At 55.8% G+C, this 13,913-nt stretch overlaps 1 protein-coding gene across 2 annotated transcripts in view; it reads left to right on the plus strand.

The window, feature by feature from the left end:
• The window catches only part of Wdr1 (WD repeat domain 1), a 30,307-nt gene extending 18,476 nt beyond the window's left edge, over positions 1–11,831 (plus strand). The window contains exons 6-15 of one of the 2 annotated variants that reach the window (XM_063229326.1): positions 1,151–1,228; positions 1,443–1,523; positions 1,799–2,032; positions 3,294–3,386; positions 5,102–5,253; positions 6,333–6,420; positions 7,799–7,909; positions 9,103–9,276; positions 9,433–9,577; positions 10,738–11,831. In XM_063229326.1, the coding sequence (XP_063085396.1) occupies positions 1,151–1,228; positions 1,443–1,523; positions 1,799–2,032; positions 3,294–3,386; positions 5,102–5,253; positions 6,333–6,420; positions 7,799–7,909; positions 9,103–9,276; positions 9,433–9,577; positions 10,738–10,844 (1,263 nt within the window). In that variant the 3' untranslated portion in view covers positions 10,845–11,831. Of the gene's footprint in view, positions 1–1,150; positions 1,229–1,442; positions 1,524–1,798; positions 2,033–3,293; positions 3,387–5,096; positions 5,254–6,332; positions 6,421–7,798; positions 7,910–9,102; positions 9,277–9,432; positions 9,578–10,737 lie in introns of both variants that reach the window. The other variant, NM_001173106.1, reaches the window with a different exon arrangement.
• The last annotated feature ends 2,082 nt before the right edge of the window (positions 11,832–13,913 follow it).

Consider the following 13,913-nt stretch of genomic DNA (forward strand, 5'->3'; position numbering starts at 1 on the left):
TTCTCTGTTGCATGGCATACTTGGTCCATCAGTAGTCACTGCCCACTCTACCACCCTGTTGTCCCCTCCTCTACCCCACTCGAGATGAGTGCCTTTGACTTCCCAGTTGTTAACCACTGTGTGCCCCCTACCTGAGCAGAGGGACCAGGGTGAGCTAGTGCTAGTGTCTCCTTCATCGCCATGAAGGAAGCAGGTCCAGGCTGTGACAGGCATGGCAGTGTCAGTCTAGGCCAGAGTCAGGCCTTGCTTGACGAGGAAGCTGGATGCTCCCATCTAGTGAAGGTTGCATCTGGTCACTGGGTTGTTCCCCCTCACCCAGAAGGAGTTGTGTGTTGTGCCCATACTCCTACTCCGTGGTGATCTGCAAGGGTTTGTCTCGGTGCCTCCCACCAGCTTTGCACTCAGCTGGCTCCTGTGGCCTTCAGGGGAGCAGTGGGGTGATCCTTGTCACTGATGCACAGGATAGGGGGCCTCTTGTGCAGTGAGCTCCCCCAGAATGAGTGGCAGTTGACTTGCAGCTTTAGGAACCTGACCTGGGATGGCTTCTGGCCCTGCCCAGCACCTGCCAGGGCCCAAGAGCAGCCGCTGAGGAAGCAGAGCAGGAAACTTGAGCTGGGTTCTTAGAGCTGGCGTGCTCCGGTTACACAGCCTCCCTGCGCCTGCTGCTATGCTGCAAGAAGTTGGCCTAGAGGCTTACCACCGCCCCTCAGAGGTTATGTGACAGGTTGTGACACTGGCAGAGTCTTCTGCACATAGGGCAGCCGAAGAGGCAGGGATGTGATCTCGCGTGTCAGAGCTGCTGGGGAAAGTCACTTACCTGCTGTGCACACCCCCAGACCCCACCCCAGCTGCTCCTTCAGGCTGGGACCTTGGGTCTCCGGGAAGGGGCCCATGGTGATTCCCACAGCTCTGGCCACAGCAGGGCCTGAGGCTCAAAGCTACAGAGATCTGTACCCAGGGAGAAGGAAAGAAGACAGTTGGCAGCGAGAGGAGCACTTACCAGAAGAGCTGGAGGGGCACCAGGCAGGGCGGGAAGACCGAAAATGACCCCAGGGGACCGTGTGGGGCTTGAGTCGCCAGTTGCTATAGCCAGTGGGGAAGGTCCGCCATGGGCCTCTCACAGGCAGGTTGACGGTTCTCTTTCTCACAGGACCACGGCCGCTTTGTCAACTGCGTGCGATTCTCCCCTGATGGAAACAGATTTGCCACAGCCAGTGCTGACGGCCAGGTAAGAGCCAGGCCAAAGGGTTGGTGGGCAGCAGGCTTTCGAGCAGTGTACCCCCACTTCCTCTTGAGCGTGTCACTGAAGCCATTGGTCACAGGCTTTCTCTTAAAGCAGGGAAGTGTGGTATTTAGTCACAGTAGCTGGAGTAGTGGCGCACTGAGAGCACTCATGCAGCCAGACCCAAGACACACAGACCCTTGTTCTTGTTTCTTGGAAGATATTCATCTACGACGGGAAGACAGGAGAGAAGATATGTGCGCTGGGAGGAAGCAAGGCCCACGATGGAGGGATTTATGCTGTGAGTGAATTTCTGTGTCCGTGATGTACTGGTTGTCATTTGTCCGAGTCTGTAGCCATCAGTGTTAAAGTTGGATGAAAATGAAAAATGAAGGGCTGAGATGAGGGAGGTACAGAGCTGCAAGGCCACCGTGGGGTGGCAGGAACCGGGGACTGGGTACACCAGCAGCCTCCAGGCTTTGCTTTTCTCTGCTTGAAAACACAGCCGAGCACAGGCTGCTTTCGGATCTCTTTGCTCCGCAGCCCTCTGACACAGACCTGTCTCACTTTGCACAGATCAGCTGGAGTCCTGACAGCACCCACTTGCTTTCCGCTTCTGGAGACAAATCCTCAAAGATCTGGGACGTTGGCGCCAACTCAGTGGTCAGCACGTTTCCCATGGGCTCCACCGTGCTGGACCAGCAGCTGGGCTGCTTGTGGCAGAAGGACCACCTCCTGAGCATCTCCCTGTCAGGCTACATCAACTACCTAGACAGGAACAACCCCAGCAAGCCCCTGCGGGTCATCAAGGTGAGCCTGGCCACCCTGGGGCTGGAAATTCAGAAGAGAGGACCTAAGCGAGGTGCCCGCTCAGCTCTCAGGTGTGCACAGCAGGGCATGGAAGGTGAAGAGGGAAGCTGTGCACACAGCCTGGTGGCCAGAAGGCCAGGCCCAGGAAGTAGTCGGGGCTTAAAGACTGACAGCGCCACTCTGGGGCTCCATGTGGGGTGCTTGGAAACTCCGCCCTGGAGATTCAGGCCCGGCTGTGCAGGGGAGCAGAGTGAGCCCCCTGTCTGTCGTCCTGTGTTGTCAGCCCAGCTCTGCGCACCAGCCCTTGCCAACACCTCTGCAGCCTTTGCAGAGCCAGGCCAGCACTCCTTGGGTAGATCAGCTCGGACTGTTGTCAGCTCCAACTGTTGTCAGCTTGTGCGTTTGAAGGAAAAACTACCTGGTCACACCTGTGTGGGTCACACAAGGCGACTGGGGCTGAACTCAGGCTGCAGAGCTGCCAAACCATGAGGCAGAGCCCTAGGGAAGGTGGTTCCCAGCCCAGGCCACAGACATGAGCCTCACCTGGATGCTTTCAGAAGGGGCTTCTGGCCCATCCGGAGAGGTGGATCAGAGGCTGCAGGAATGACCTGCAGGTGCACATAGATCACCCAGGAGCACCATGGGGCTAAACGGCCCCCCTGGGCAGGGACACCTGGGCAGGCCAAGAGTACGCGTTGCTCACAGGGTCCACTCACTATCCGGGCTGGTCCAGGGGCTATGCTATGTGGCAGGCAGGATTAGGGGTGCTCTGTGTTCCTTCCCCTGAGGGGAAATGCCATATTGTGGCAACGTGGAATATTGCAAAGTTCTGGAAAGAGAGAAGCCAGCTGACAGCTGTGTATACTGATAACAGGGAGACTGGCTGGGAACCAGGGAGAAGGTATAACCAGAACCCAAGTTGCAGGCCTCTGGCCAGACACAGAGGAGGTTAAAGGTCCCTGCTGGGACACAGGACATGTATCTAATTGTAGACCTGCTGGGCACACCTTCTGCTATGTTAGCAGCCTTGGGGAGGTTGGGGCAGGGTCTCAGAGCCCCAGAGCAGTGTGGGTGGAAGAGGCCTGTGCTGCAGTTAGGCGCCTGAGTGGGGCCATGGCTTGGACCTGTCTGCATCTAGAGGCCAGATGCCATGGAGGGAGGCTTGCATGGCCAGACGTATTGATAACCTGCCATCAGGGAAGGCAGACCAGGGCCCGAGCGGTGGTGGCCTCAGCTCACCCTGCTCTTCCTCTCCTTGCAGGGTCACAGTAAGTCGATCCAGTGTCTGACAGTGCACAAAAATGGCGGCAAGTCCTACATCTACTCTGGGAGCCATGACGGCCACATTAATATCCTTTGACTCAGGGTGCTGGCAGGCAAGGAGACAGTCCTGTTCCCACGGTGGTGCAGGCCAGGGGCCAGGTAGCACTGGCTCTGCTGGTATCTGGCACACATAGGCCCTTGGTGGCTCCAAGCCCTGGGCTGGGGACACCACAGCCTTGACCCTAGAAGGTGCTTTCCCAACTCGATCTGCCCCGTGTCCCGTCTTCCCTGACCCGAGCTGTCAACCTCCCTGTGAACTTGTCCCTGTGACAGGTGGTGGAACCATGGAGTCCTAGAATTCAGAGAACTTGGACAAAGAGTCTTGTGTTTTTGGTTTTTTCTTTTTGGGTTTTGTTTTTGTTTTTGTTTTTGTTTTTGTTTTTGTTTTGTCTTTTTGAGACAGGATCTTGCTATGCAGTTCAGGCTGGCCTTGGACTCACTTTGCAGCCTAGGCTTGTCTCCATCTTGCAACAATCCTCCTGCCTCAGCCTCGAAAGGGCATCACCACGCCTGGCCAGAGTCCTTTGTTTGCAAATGAGAAACTAAAGCTCAGAGACTGGTGCCTGCCCCCAAGCCCCTCAGCCCAGCAGCCCAAGGCTGGAACTGGATCTCCAGGGAGGCTGCTCTGGAGGTGCAGAGCACCCTCGTTCAGAGGTGCCTCCCAGACCAACCCCCCACCCCCGCCGCCGCCAGGTTTCTCCCACACAGTGGGGCTTCCACGGGACTTCCTGGGACAGGGACGGACTGCTCTCTCTGGCTGAACACAGGACCAGGAATCGGTGGCCCCCACCCCAGAGACAGCAGATGAGCCGCCCTCTTTCCTTTGAGACTCAGGAGAAGCCTCTCAGGCCATGCACAGGAGGCCCTAGGACGTATCTCCCATCTGCCCCGTGAATCCCTTCCTCCTTGCTTAAAGACTGACAGCGCCATGGTGTCAGTTCCTTCCTGGAGGAATTGTACTGAGCTGAGTCCTCCTCTGTCCGGTGCTGGGTTTTCCATACACTAGAGTATTCATCTAGCCTCCTACGGAGAAGGTGGTCTTGTCTTCCTTTGAAACAAGATGTTCATTTGTTAACCTGGAAGAATCAGTTACTAAAGGCACACCCTGTGCAAGTGCCTTGTGCTGGGCACAGAATCCACAGAACCTGGAAAGCCAGGGTCCCTCGAGGCCATTACCCGGTGGCACCTGGGCAGCCCTCAGGCACAGCAGTATCCCAGCAGATGGTCTGATGGCCGTGGCTGGGCTCTGTTACAGGACAGGTGAAAGGAAGCAATGGTCCCTGGTGCAGTCCACATGCCAGCAGCATCCTACATTGTCTGGGGACTGCACTATCCTGGTCACTGTGAGTGCTCGCTGGATGGGTTATATCCGAAGTGCCTGGGGCCAGGACTTCTTGACATTAGGGTTTTTTTCACACTTTGAAATACTTGCATGTACATAAAGATGCCTATCTTGGGACAGAGGTAGGCACTTTGTTACAGCCAGATCTCCTCAGCGCCAGTGTTGTCCCTGCCCCAAGAAGCAGCTGCCCTTTGAGGACCCAGGAGTGAGACTGGGGAGCAATTCCCACCAGTGCTGCTCACCCTCGTTCAGTGCTACAGATCCCTGGGTTTCTGCTATCTGATGGATGGATGGCTCAGCATGCGCCCCTACCCCTCAGCGGGCTGGGCTGCCTGGCACCAGGTGATAACTGTGACCCTCCGGGGGGCAGGATCCCACTTCTCCTTAACCCCGCCCTACATTACTGGGATTCCGAGACTGGTGAGAATGACGCCTTCTCTGGGAAAGGCCACACGAATCAGGTGTCCAGGATGACGGTGGACGAGTCAGGGCAGCTGGTCAGCTGCAGCATGGACGACACCGTACGGTACACCAGCCTCACGCTGCGGGACTACAGGTGAGAGCTGCCTGGAGCCATGGGCTCTTTCCCTTTCTGAGCATGGTCGTCCTGTTGTGGGCCCTAGGCCTGGCTGGTCTCTCCTTGTCCCTCTGTCCTCATCGGCAGAGTCTGGGGCCTGTGATGGGGAGTCAGGGTGGCCTGGCCGGGACTGTACTCAGCAGAAGGAGCACCCTGTGGCTTGGGTGAGACAGGCAGACCTTGATTCCAGCTGCTGCTTTGTGGGATTTATGCTGCCCAACAAGTGACAGGAAGTTCTGGGCGCAGGCGCAGGATTGAAGGAGGCCCTGGACCAAGCCTGTCCAGCCCCGGGCTGCGCTTCCTGTTGACAGCCAGGGAACTGTGGATCCCCAGAGGGGATCTTCAGGAGACCCATGTGCAGCATGGAGCCCAGCTCACTGCACTGAGAGAGGTCCAGGTTGCTCAGGCTGGACTCAAATTTGTGATTACCTGCCTCAGGCTCCCAGAGTGGTGGGATTGCAGGCATGTGCTGCCATACCCAGTAACTGTTGGCAATCCTTCCTGGGGGTGGGGGGCACCACCATGTGCTATGCCCACACCCAAGGCTCCCACAAAGCCAGCCGGTACCTTCAGACAGGGCCCATATAGGGAACACTAGAGACCCTGCACCTGAATGTATGGTATTTATGAGCCATGTGCATGTACCTAAATTCCAGGAACTAAATGGTAACGTGATTTCCCAAGTTGAAAGTGATGGTTTCCCGGCAGGTACCCTGCTGGACTGAGGCCCTGACACTCAGAAAGGAATGCCCTGGGCCTGGGATGCAGGGATAGGAGCTGCACTGAGGAGCATGAGGGGGTGGGAGGGACCTGCCAGGGACCCTCAGCCAGCACAGTGTCCCTGCCACCCCTTTGCCCCCTCCTGTCCCTTACACCCACACCCACCCCGTCGTGATTCATGAGCTTTGTCCTGAGTAGCAGGTCATCTTAGCGGACACTCTCCCACGTGGATTACAGATTACAGTTCTTTCTGCTTAGTTGAGCAGCGGTGGTTTCCACCACATGTGGGACACCCACACATGGCCTCCACAGTGTGCAACCCATATTTTCTCCACCAGTGGGCAAGGAGTTGTGAAGCTGGACGTCCAACCCAAGTGTGTGGCCGTCGGCCCAGGGGGTTACACTGTGGTCGTGTGCATCGGGCAGGTATGGATCCAGCTTCGTCTTGGGCTGGCAGGGGAGGTGGGATGAAGGTTGCGGTGACATCCACGTCTTGCCTGTCTGTCTCGGGGGCCGGCCCAGAAAGCACATGTGAGCCTTGCCCCTGACCTGCCATCTGGGGCACCTTCCAGGTGAGGACCTTGTGCAGACACCCTCAGTGCAGATCCTGGTGGCAGGAGCTCTGCAAGGGGCCCTGGATGTTAGGTCAGGGAGCAGCCCGGTTCCTGCCCCATCTCAGCTGCTTCTGGTGTTTATGACCTCAGACCCCACAGCACACAGAACGGAACCCCAGAGAGTGGGTGCCCTTTGAGGGAGCTGATGGAACAGAGCCAGAGTTAGTGTGGGTCAAAGGCGCACTGCCTGGGGAGCCGTTAGATTCAGAGCAAGCAGAAGGAGGAGGGGACCCTGTGTGTGGGGCCCTCTGCCCTGTGCACCGGGCACTGAGGCAGAGTGGGTGGTAGCCACAGGCAGGGATCTGGGCTTCTGGGGGAGCTCTTGGTAGCACTGTGGGGCCCTGGGCATGTGGCCAAGCCCTCCATACCGTTTTCTCCCTGTGACGTGGAGGAGCTGACTCTGCCGCTGATGCTGTTTATCCTGGCTGTTGAACTCCACCTTCGGGAGGCCTGAGGCCTCTGGGTTCAGGCCCACTTTCAAGGTCCCCCTATACCCCAGTAGGTGGGGTGAGGGCCTCACTCCAACCCCCCCCCCCTCGCCAGAGCCCCATCTGTGACATGATTCTGGGAGCAGCTCCTCTGGGGTCTAAACTGTGGACTGGTACACAGTGCATGCTAAAGACAGAGCCTGGGGCAACCAAGGTCCCTGGGATTCAAGATCACGTGGCAGCTTGGGCAGTGAGGAGTGGCTGAGGCCTGCAGGGGCCCTGCAGTGGTGCCCCGGGCCTCTTCCTCCTCCCTCTCTGGGGCCAGCCCGGGACTGGGGCTGGTCATGCTCATGCTGGACTGCAGGTGTTCTCCTGGTACTCTGTCATAGAACACTACCATCCCTAAGCTGCACAGACCTGCCCAAAGGGGTATTGGCTTTTTCCTGTCACCTGCATGTTGCTCAAGGGCCATGTCACTATCACCTCCACCCCAACCCTGTGCTGCTGCCCTGCCCTTGTCCGTGCCCCTTGGGGACCCAGTGAGACACTTAATTGGGGACTTGTCTTGATCAGACCTGAGGCCTCCGAGAGCCTAGTGCCCATGGTCAATGAGTGCAGTAATGGTGACCACAGCCATGGCCCTGTGGAGACTTTGACTATCCCTGGCTCTCATCCCCCACGTGACTGAGGGAGGAGTGGACCATCCTGCTGGGACTCGACTCCAGGGGCCCTGCTGCTCTGACCACACCTGTGTGTCCACAGATCGTCCTGCTCAAGGACCAGAGGAAGTGCTTCAGCCTTGACAGCCCTGGCTATGAGCCCGAGGTGGTGGCAGTGCACCCCGGCGGGGACACAGTGGCTGTGGGGGGCACGGTAAGACCTATCCTTCTCTGTCCCCCCACCTTGGCTTGTGTGAGTGACTAAGGCCCTGGGGAGCTCTGTGCCCCAAGGTGTGACGGCCTATTCTGGGGCCCCACTACTGGCCCAGCATGCCCATGGGCTCCCGTCCTTCAGTGCCTCCTGCAGTGGGTGCAGATGACACCAGAGGGTTTTCCTGCTGTCTGTCCCCAATCTTGGTATCCCTGGGGCAGATGCTGTCCCTTTTATGTGAGGGTGAGGGGCCCAGGACCCAGGAGTCAGCCAGCCAGGGTAGAGGGACCGCTGTCGGCAGATGTTGCCAGCCTGTGGGTACAGTTTCATACCCCATCGGCGTGGGAGGGAGCCCTCTACCCAGGTGGCAGGTGGGCCGCCCCAGCTCTCCCCGCAGGTGTGACTGTTTCATTTTCTTTGGCCTCCTCTGCTCCTGGCTGGTGTCTGTGACTCACAGCTGCATTTGAGGCCTGTCTCCCGTCATGCACTGGGCACACTGGCTGCATTTGCCTCCATAGCTTATTTGTCAGCTGCATACACAGAGTGGTGGTTTTCCTTAGTTCCCTGCTCACCCCCAAGTGACCTGGTGAGCAGCGGGCACTGGCTGTTTCCTCATTCAAGGCTTTCCCTGTGGATTATGGCTTGTCTCAGACCACAGAGCCCTGAGCTCTGCTACAGAAGGGTCAGGAGGGCCTCTGCGACCATACAGGGCAGCAGTGCTGGTGTCCTGGCAGTGGGACTACCACTGTGGCAAATGTGCAGCTTACTGGGGCCAGGCCCTGAGTACAACCCTAGGGGTGGGAGTGGGGTATCCAGCACAGGGAGGTGACCGGAAGCTCAGCAGAGATGGGCAGGGCAGACTCACCCACAGAGCTGGGGAATGCAGCGGCCCCTCAAGCATGGTGGCCAGATTCGGCTCAGAGCCAAGCAGCTGCTAATAGGAAGTACAGGCTCCACCATGCCTGGTCTACAGGATCAGGGTTGGGAGCCTCAGGTGGGGTCCTCCCAGTGCCTCTGCCCCAGAGGGAGCAGGCCAGGGGTGCCAATGAGGAGCTGCAAGGACACCCTCCGTGTGGGGGTGGGAGGCTCCAGAGCAAAACTGTGCGACACAGGAAAGGCTTCCACTGATGGCCTGGCCTTCGCCTCCACGCGGCTGCCCTGTTCACTAGGGCTGACTCCCTGGTCTTTACCTGCAGGACGGCAACGTCCGAATCTACTCCATCCTGGGGTCGACGCTCAAGGATGAGGGCAAGGTCCTGGAGGCCAAGGGCCCCGTGACGGATGTGGCCTTTTCCCATGACGGCGCCTTCCTTGCTGTGTGCGACGCTAGCAAGGTGGTCACTGTGTTCAATGTCGCCGACAACTACTCGGTGAGTGGGTCGTGGTTTCCTCATCTCCATGGGGTGGGCGCCCAGGGGCTTACAGGGCACCCTTCGGCTCAGGGGTGACCAGGCGCAGATCAGGGGCTGAAGAATCATACTCTCTTACCACCCTGCCTGTTGCCTCTGATTCCAACCCGCAACTAGGAGAACAACGTCTTCTATGGACACCACGCAAAGATCATGTGCCTGGCCTGGTCACCAGACAACGAGCACTTCGCCTCTGGCGGCATGGACATGATGGTGTACGTCTGGACCCTAAGCGACCCAGAAACCAGGGTCAAGATCCAAGGTGACTCTGACCCCTCATTCTTTCCTGCAGAAATGGACTCTTAAGGGGGCATTGCACGAGCTTCTGTGTCAATGGCACCCACATGGTATGGGACTCTCGGCGGCTCCCCAGCATTCTGTCCCCAGCTCGGTCCTTGATCAGGTGCCTGCACTGCCTGTAAGAGTGGTGTCCACTAGGTGGCCAGCGTGAGCAGTGTGAGCAGTGCCACGCTTTAAAGAGAACCCAATTAAGAGCTCTTTGATGGCACAGTGGACCCCACCCAGCACCTCACACTTTTTCCCCTGCTGTGGGCTCCTTTCCAAGGCTCTGCAGTCGCGTGAGGCTCAGGACCCTTTGTGGGCTGGGAGCTGTCACCTCTTCCCACATTCCCTGCCACCCCGCCACTCCTGCGGGGTCCCCTTTGCAGCCTCGCCCATCCCATGTGCTGTGTCTACAGAAGGCAGCCTTTGCCATGTAGAAGGGATTCAGAGGCCGCTGCAGAGCCATGGGGCAGGGACACGCTGTTCTGTGTTCCTGGTTCCCTGTGGGCCACCAGGATGGGTAGGGAAGGCCTGCAGCAGGGTCCCAGGAGCTGTACTGGTCTGAGTGGAAACCCACCAGTTCAGGATCCCAGGGTGTAGAGAGGGTTCCCAACCTCTGTCTGAAGTCGGGAATCACGGGTCACGGGTTCACCTCCAGGCTGGCATTCATACCTGTGGCTGAGAACTGCACCTAGAAAGAAACAGTGTGGTGATGGGGTGCAGCTCCAAGGCCAGGTGACTCAGGGGTCCCAGCCTCCAGTGCCCGTTTGCAACCTAACTGGCTGAGGCTCCTGCCATTGGGGCTGGGGGAGAGAGCAGACAGGCTCCCCCTTCTGGACCAGAAAGGTGCCTCAGCTTCATGGCAGGGGCAGCGAGGAAACCACAGAGATCCCCACCCAGGGTCACAGCTGAGAATGGGCAGAGGGGAGGTGATGGGGAGTCTGGGATCTTGGCCCTGGTATGTGATTTACTTTGGGGAAAGGAAGACATGAGTCTGAAAGAGAAAGTCTGCGGCTGTTTCAGAAAGTTGGAAGAGAGATGGGATATGTTGTCAAAGCAGGGGTGGGTGATTCATTATTTTTCAGTGATCAGCCATCACGGGAACCAAGAGATCAAATTTCTTCTCCTGTCTCTCCCCAGATGCACACCGGCTGCACCATGTCAGCAGCCTGGCCTGGCTGGACGAGCACACGCTGGTCACGACCTCCCACGACGCTTCTGTCAAGGAGTGGACAATCACCTACTGAGGATGCCCCGCCCGCCCGCCTGCTGCCCACCAGGGACCGATTCAGGGACTAGAGGAACTGCCGCGGAACACACTTCTCTAACCGTTTCTGTAACCGCCCTACCCCCCAGGAGGGAGGAGGCCCAGGGTACCCTGGTCTCTGCAGGGTGCTCATGTCTGTATATGTCCTTCTGAAAGCTTTAGACAGTAACAGTTTGCACATGAAAAATAAAGCGAGCACTTAAACAGCGTGTGGAGCGTTAACTAAAACCCCACAGCCCAACCCGACCTTGAGAACGTGGAACATTCCAGAGGCTTCAGCCTCCAAAGCACAGAGCCCAACCCCCCCGAGGCTGCTGCTGTCACTCCGGAGACCAGGCAGGAAGGAAGCCACGGGTGCCCATTTGCTGTACAGGAAGTCCCTGCTCCAGGAGACGGGGAAGGCACCGCGGCTGGGGGAGCCGGTGCTCTGTAGAGCGGGTGTCTGTGAGTCCCACCATGCAGCTGCCCCAGTTCCCACAGGGACACAGGCACCCTAGACCTGTTGCTCTGTCGGATCTTGTGCTTGGTTTTAAGATGGAGTCGTGGGATGGTTTTTTCTTTTTTTGTTTATTTTACTGTACCTTTAACTGTTGACTGTCTGTGTTCCTGAGCTGGTCACTAACAGCACTGTGTCTGGCTGTCCAGAGCTCTGTTACCCGATCCAGGTGTCCTGGTCACCACCATTATCGTGCTTTGATGTTTTCTTATCTCTGCCCCCAAGAGCAAAGAGTAATTTAAGGGCAAAGATGAAATTACTGTAATCTATAATGTCGTTTTTACCTGCGTTTTCTTTTTCAGTGCAGAAATTAAAAGTAAGTATAAAGCACCGTGATTTGGAGTTTTTTTGCGTGTGTCGGAATCACTGGTAAATGTTGGCTAAGAACAATCCCTCCCCCTTGCACTTGTGAAACACTTTGAGCGCTTTAAGAGATTAGACTGAGATATAATTAAATACCTTTTCTCTTCATTGTGGATCACTGGCTTTGTGTGGCGGGGCACATGGGGTGGGGAATTCAGGGAAACCACATGGTCTTGGGTCTCCCCAGCCTGGGGCTCAGGAGGAGACGGTCCCACAGACAGCCCCAGAGAGTGGCCCAACCTCCTGGACGCATCTCCACCCCTTTGGCTCTGGGCCTCAATTTCTTCATTCACTGAAATGAGACCAGGTTATGTCTGCCTCCCATCTGAGCCTCAAATTCTTCTGTGGTCCTCTTCTGAGTTCCTCCAAGGAAGGAAGGACATGTTGAAATCTGAACTCCCAAGCATCCAAAGTTAACATAAAGTTGTGGATGTACTTTCGGTACAAAGTCATCTCTCCCCTCCTGAGAGCCTAATCATGTTGTATATAATATATACACGTATAAAAGGGCTACAGGAGTGGAAGAGAAAATTACAAGTTAATGTGTAATGGCTATAGCTGGACTGCCACAGCAAAGCCTGAAGTACCTGGGTTTGAGACAGTGTGGTTTTCACGCCACTGGGCAAACCAGATACATAACATACAAAGTCGATAAAACTGACAGCAGGCTGAAAATGACACGCTTGTCTTGTCCTGACACCAGGCTCAATTTTGGTTGTTAGCAAATGGAATCATGAAGAAACACGGGCTAGCTCAAGTTGCACAAACAGTATTTCTAAGAATGGTAAAGGATAGCATTTGGTTATATATTTTAAATCTGCATTGAAAAAAAACATTCACAAGATCAAAAAATAAGTAGCACAGAAACTCTTAATATGTGCCAAAAGATGTATTAGGTGTTTTAAAATGAATTTTTATATGGAAAGGATATTTCAAAATGATTAAAAGCTAAGCCACAGAAGAATGAACACAGAATGACGCCACTTACGGGAACTACCACGGGCTCATTTTAAAGCAGGAGCTCTGAGGCATGGAAGGACGTCGTCTCATTGCTTTACTCGGCTACGGGGGGCCTTGTAAAAAGATCAGAGTGAAGTCAGACAAATGTGAATGTCACATGGCTTTTCCTATGAGAAATGACAGAGCAAAGTAAAAGACGTTAAGCAGTAGGAAGATAGCTCTTTCCCTGGTGGGAAGGGAACCAAGAGATGGGAGGCAGGAGGAAAGATAGGGGGAAATTGGGTGTGTCACCTACAGGTACCAACACCATACAAGGGGAGTACACATGCTGCAAACGTGTACTAATAAAGGAATCTACACCCGAGAGCTACATTTCAGGGAGGGAGATGTTTGTGCACACTTAAAAAATTCAAAAGAAAACTGGAAAACAAGGTGCCACCTCTTCTTAGGAGAGAAAGGAGTGGGCCACAGTTGGCTTGTCACCTGGAGTCACACACCTAGGTGCCTAGGGAGTGAGACGAGGCCCTGCTGTCCAGCTGCATTGAAGGCCACGGCAATACTGTATCATTCGTCTTGCAGAGCAGCTTGGAGCTGTTGATGGGGTCCCAGGTAACCACACTGACCACCGTATGTGTAGTGACCAATGTCGAGGATCCCTGAGGAGGGAAGGAGGACAGCAATCAGGTCCGCGGGCAGCTTAGGGCCACAGGGAGACCTGGATCTCACTGAAGGAAGCGGCATAGTGCAAAGACAGCTTGACCAAGTTGGGAGTCTTGGATTCTCTTCCCAATCTAACACTGACCACTTGGTCAGGTGGGGAAGCCCAACAGGAGGCCACAGCTGCCCATCCTGAATGCTTCTGTTTGAGCACCAGGCACTTCCATTGATCGCTGAAGTGTACATTTGAGCATGTGTAAGCTGAGCATAAATGTTTGAGCTGCAAGCACATTTACAGCTGGTGACTGTGCGTACACAATGCTATGGGTCACCAGACAATCGGCTGGGTGTAAGCTTACGTTCTCTCAGGTTTAGCCTTTTAAATTTGCCTGGTGAGTGCCCCTGAACCTGTTAGAGTCCAGTGTGACTCTGTGTGGACCTCTTGGAGTCAGGAGTCTTTTGTGGTGTAGGCTGGTCAAGCCACTGCTCTTGACAAATTATGAAGACCCCAAAAAGTTATGACTACATACAGATGTACTATACTAGAAGTTGAAAACCAGGCAAACTATAAAT

Source organism: Cavia porcellus, unplaced genomic scaffold, assembly GCF_034190915.1.
Source record: "Cavia porcellus strain 051 isolate PalLab524CR breed Dunkin Hartley unplaced genomic scaffold, mCavPor4.1 scaffold_18, whole genome shotgun sequence".
Lineage (NCBI taxonomy): Eukaryota > Metazoa > Chordata > Mammalia > Rodentia > Caviidae > Cavia > Cavia porcellus.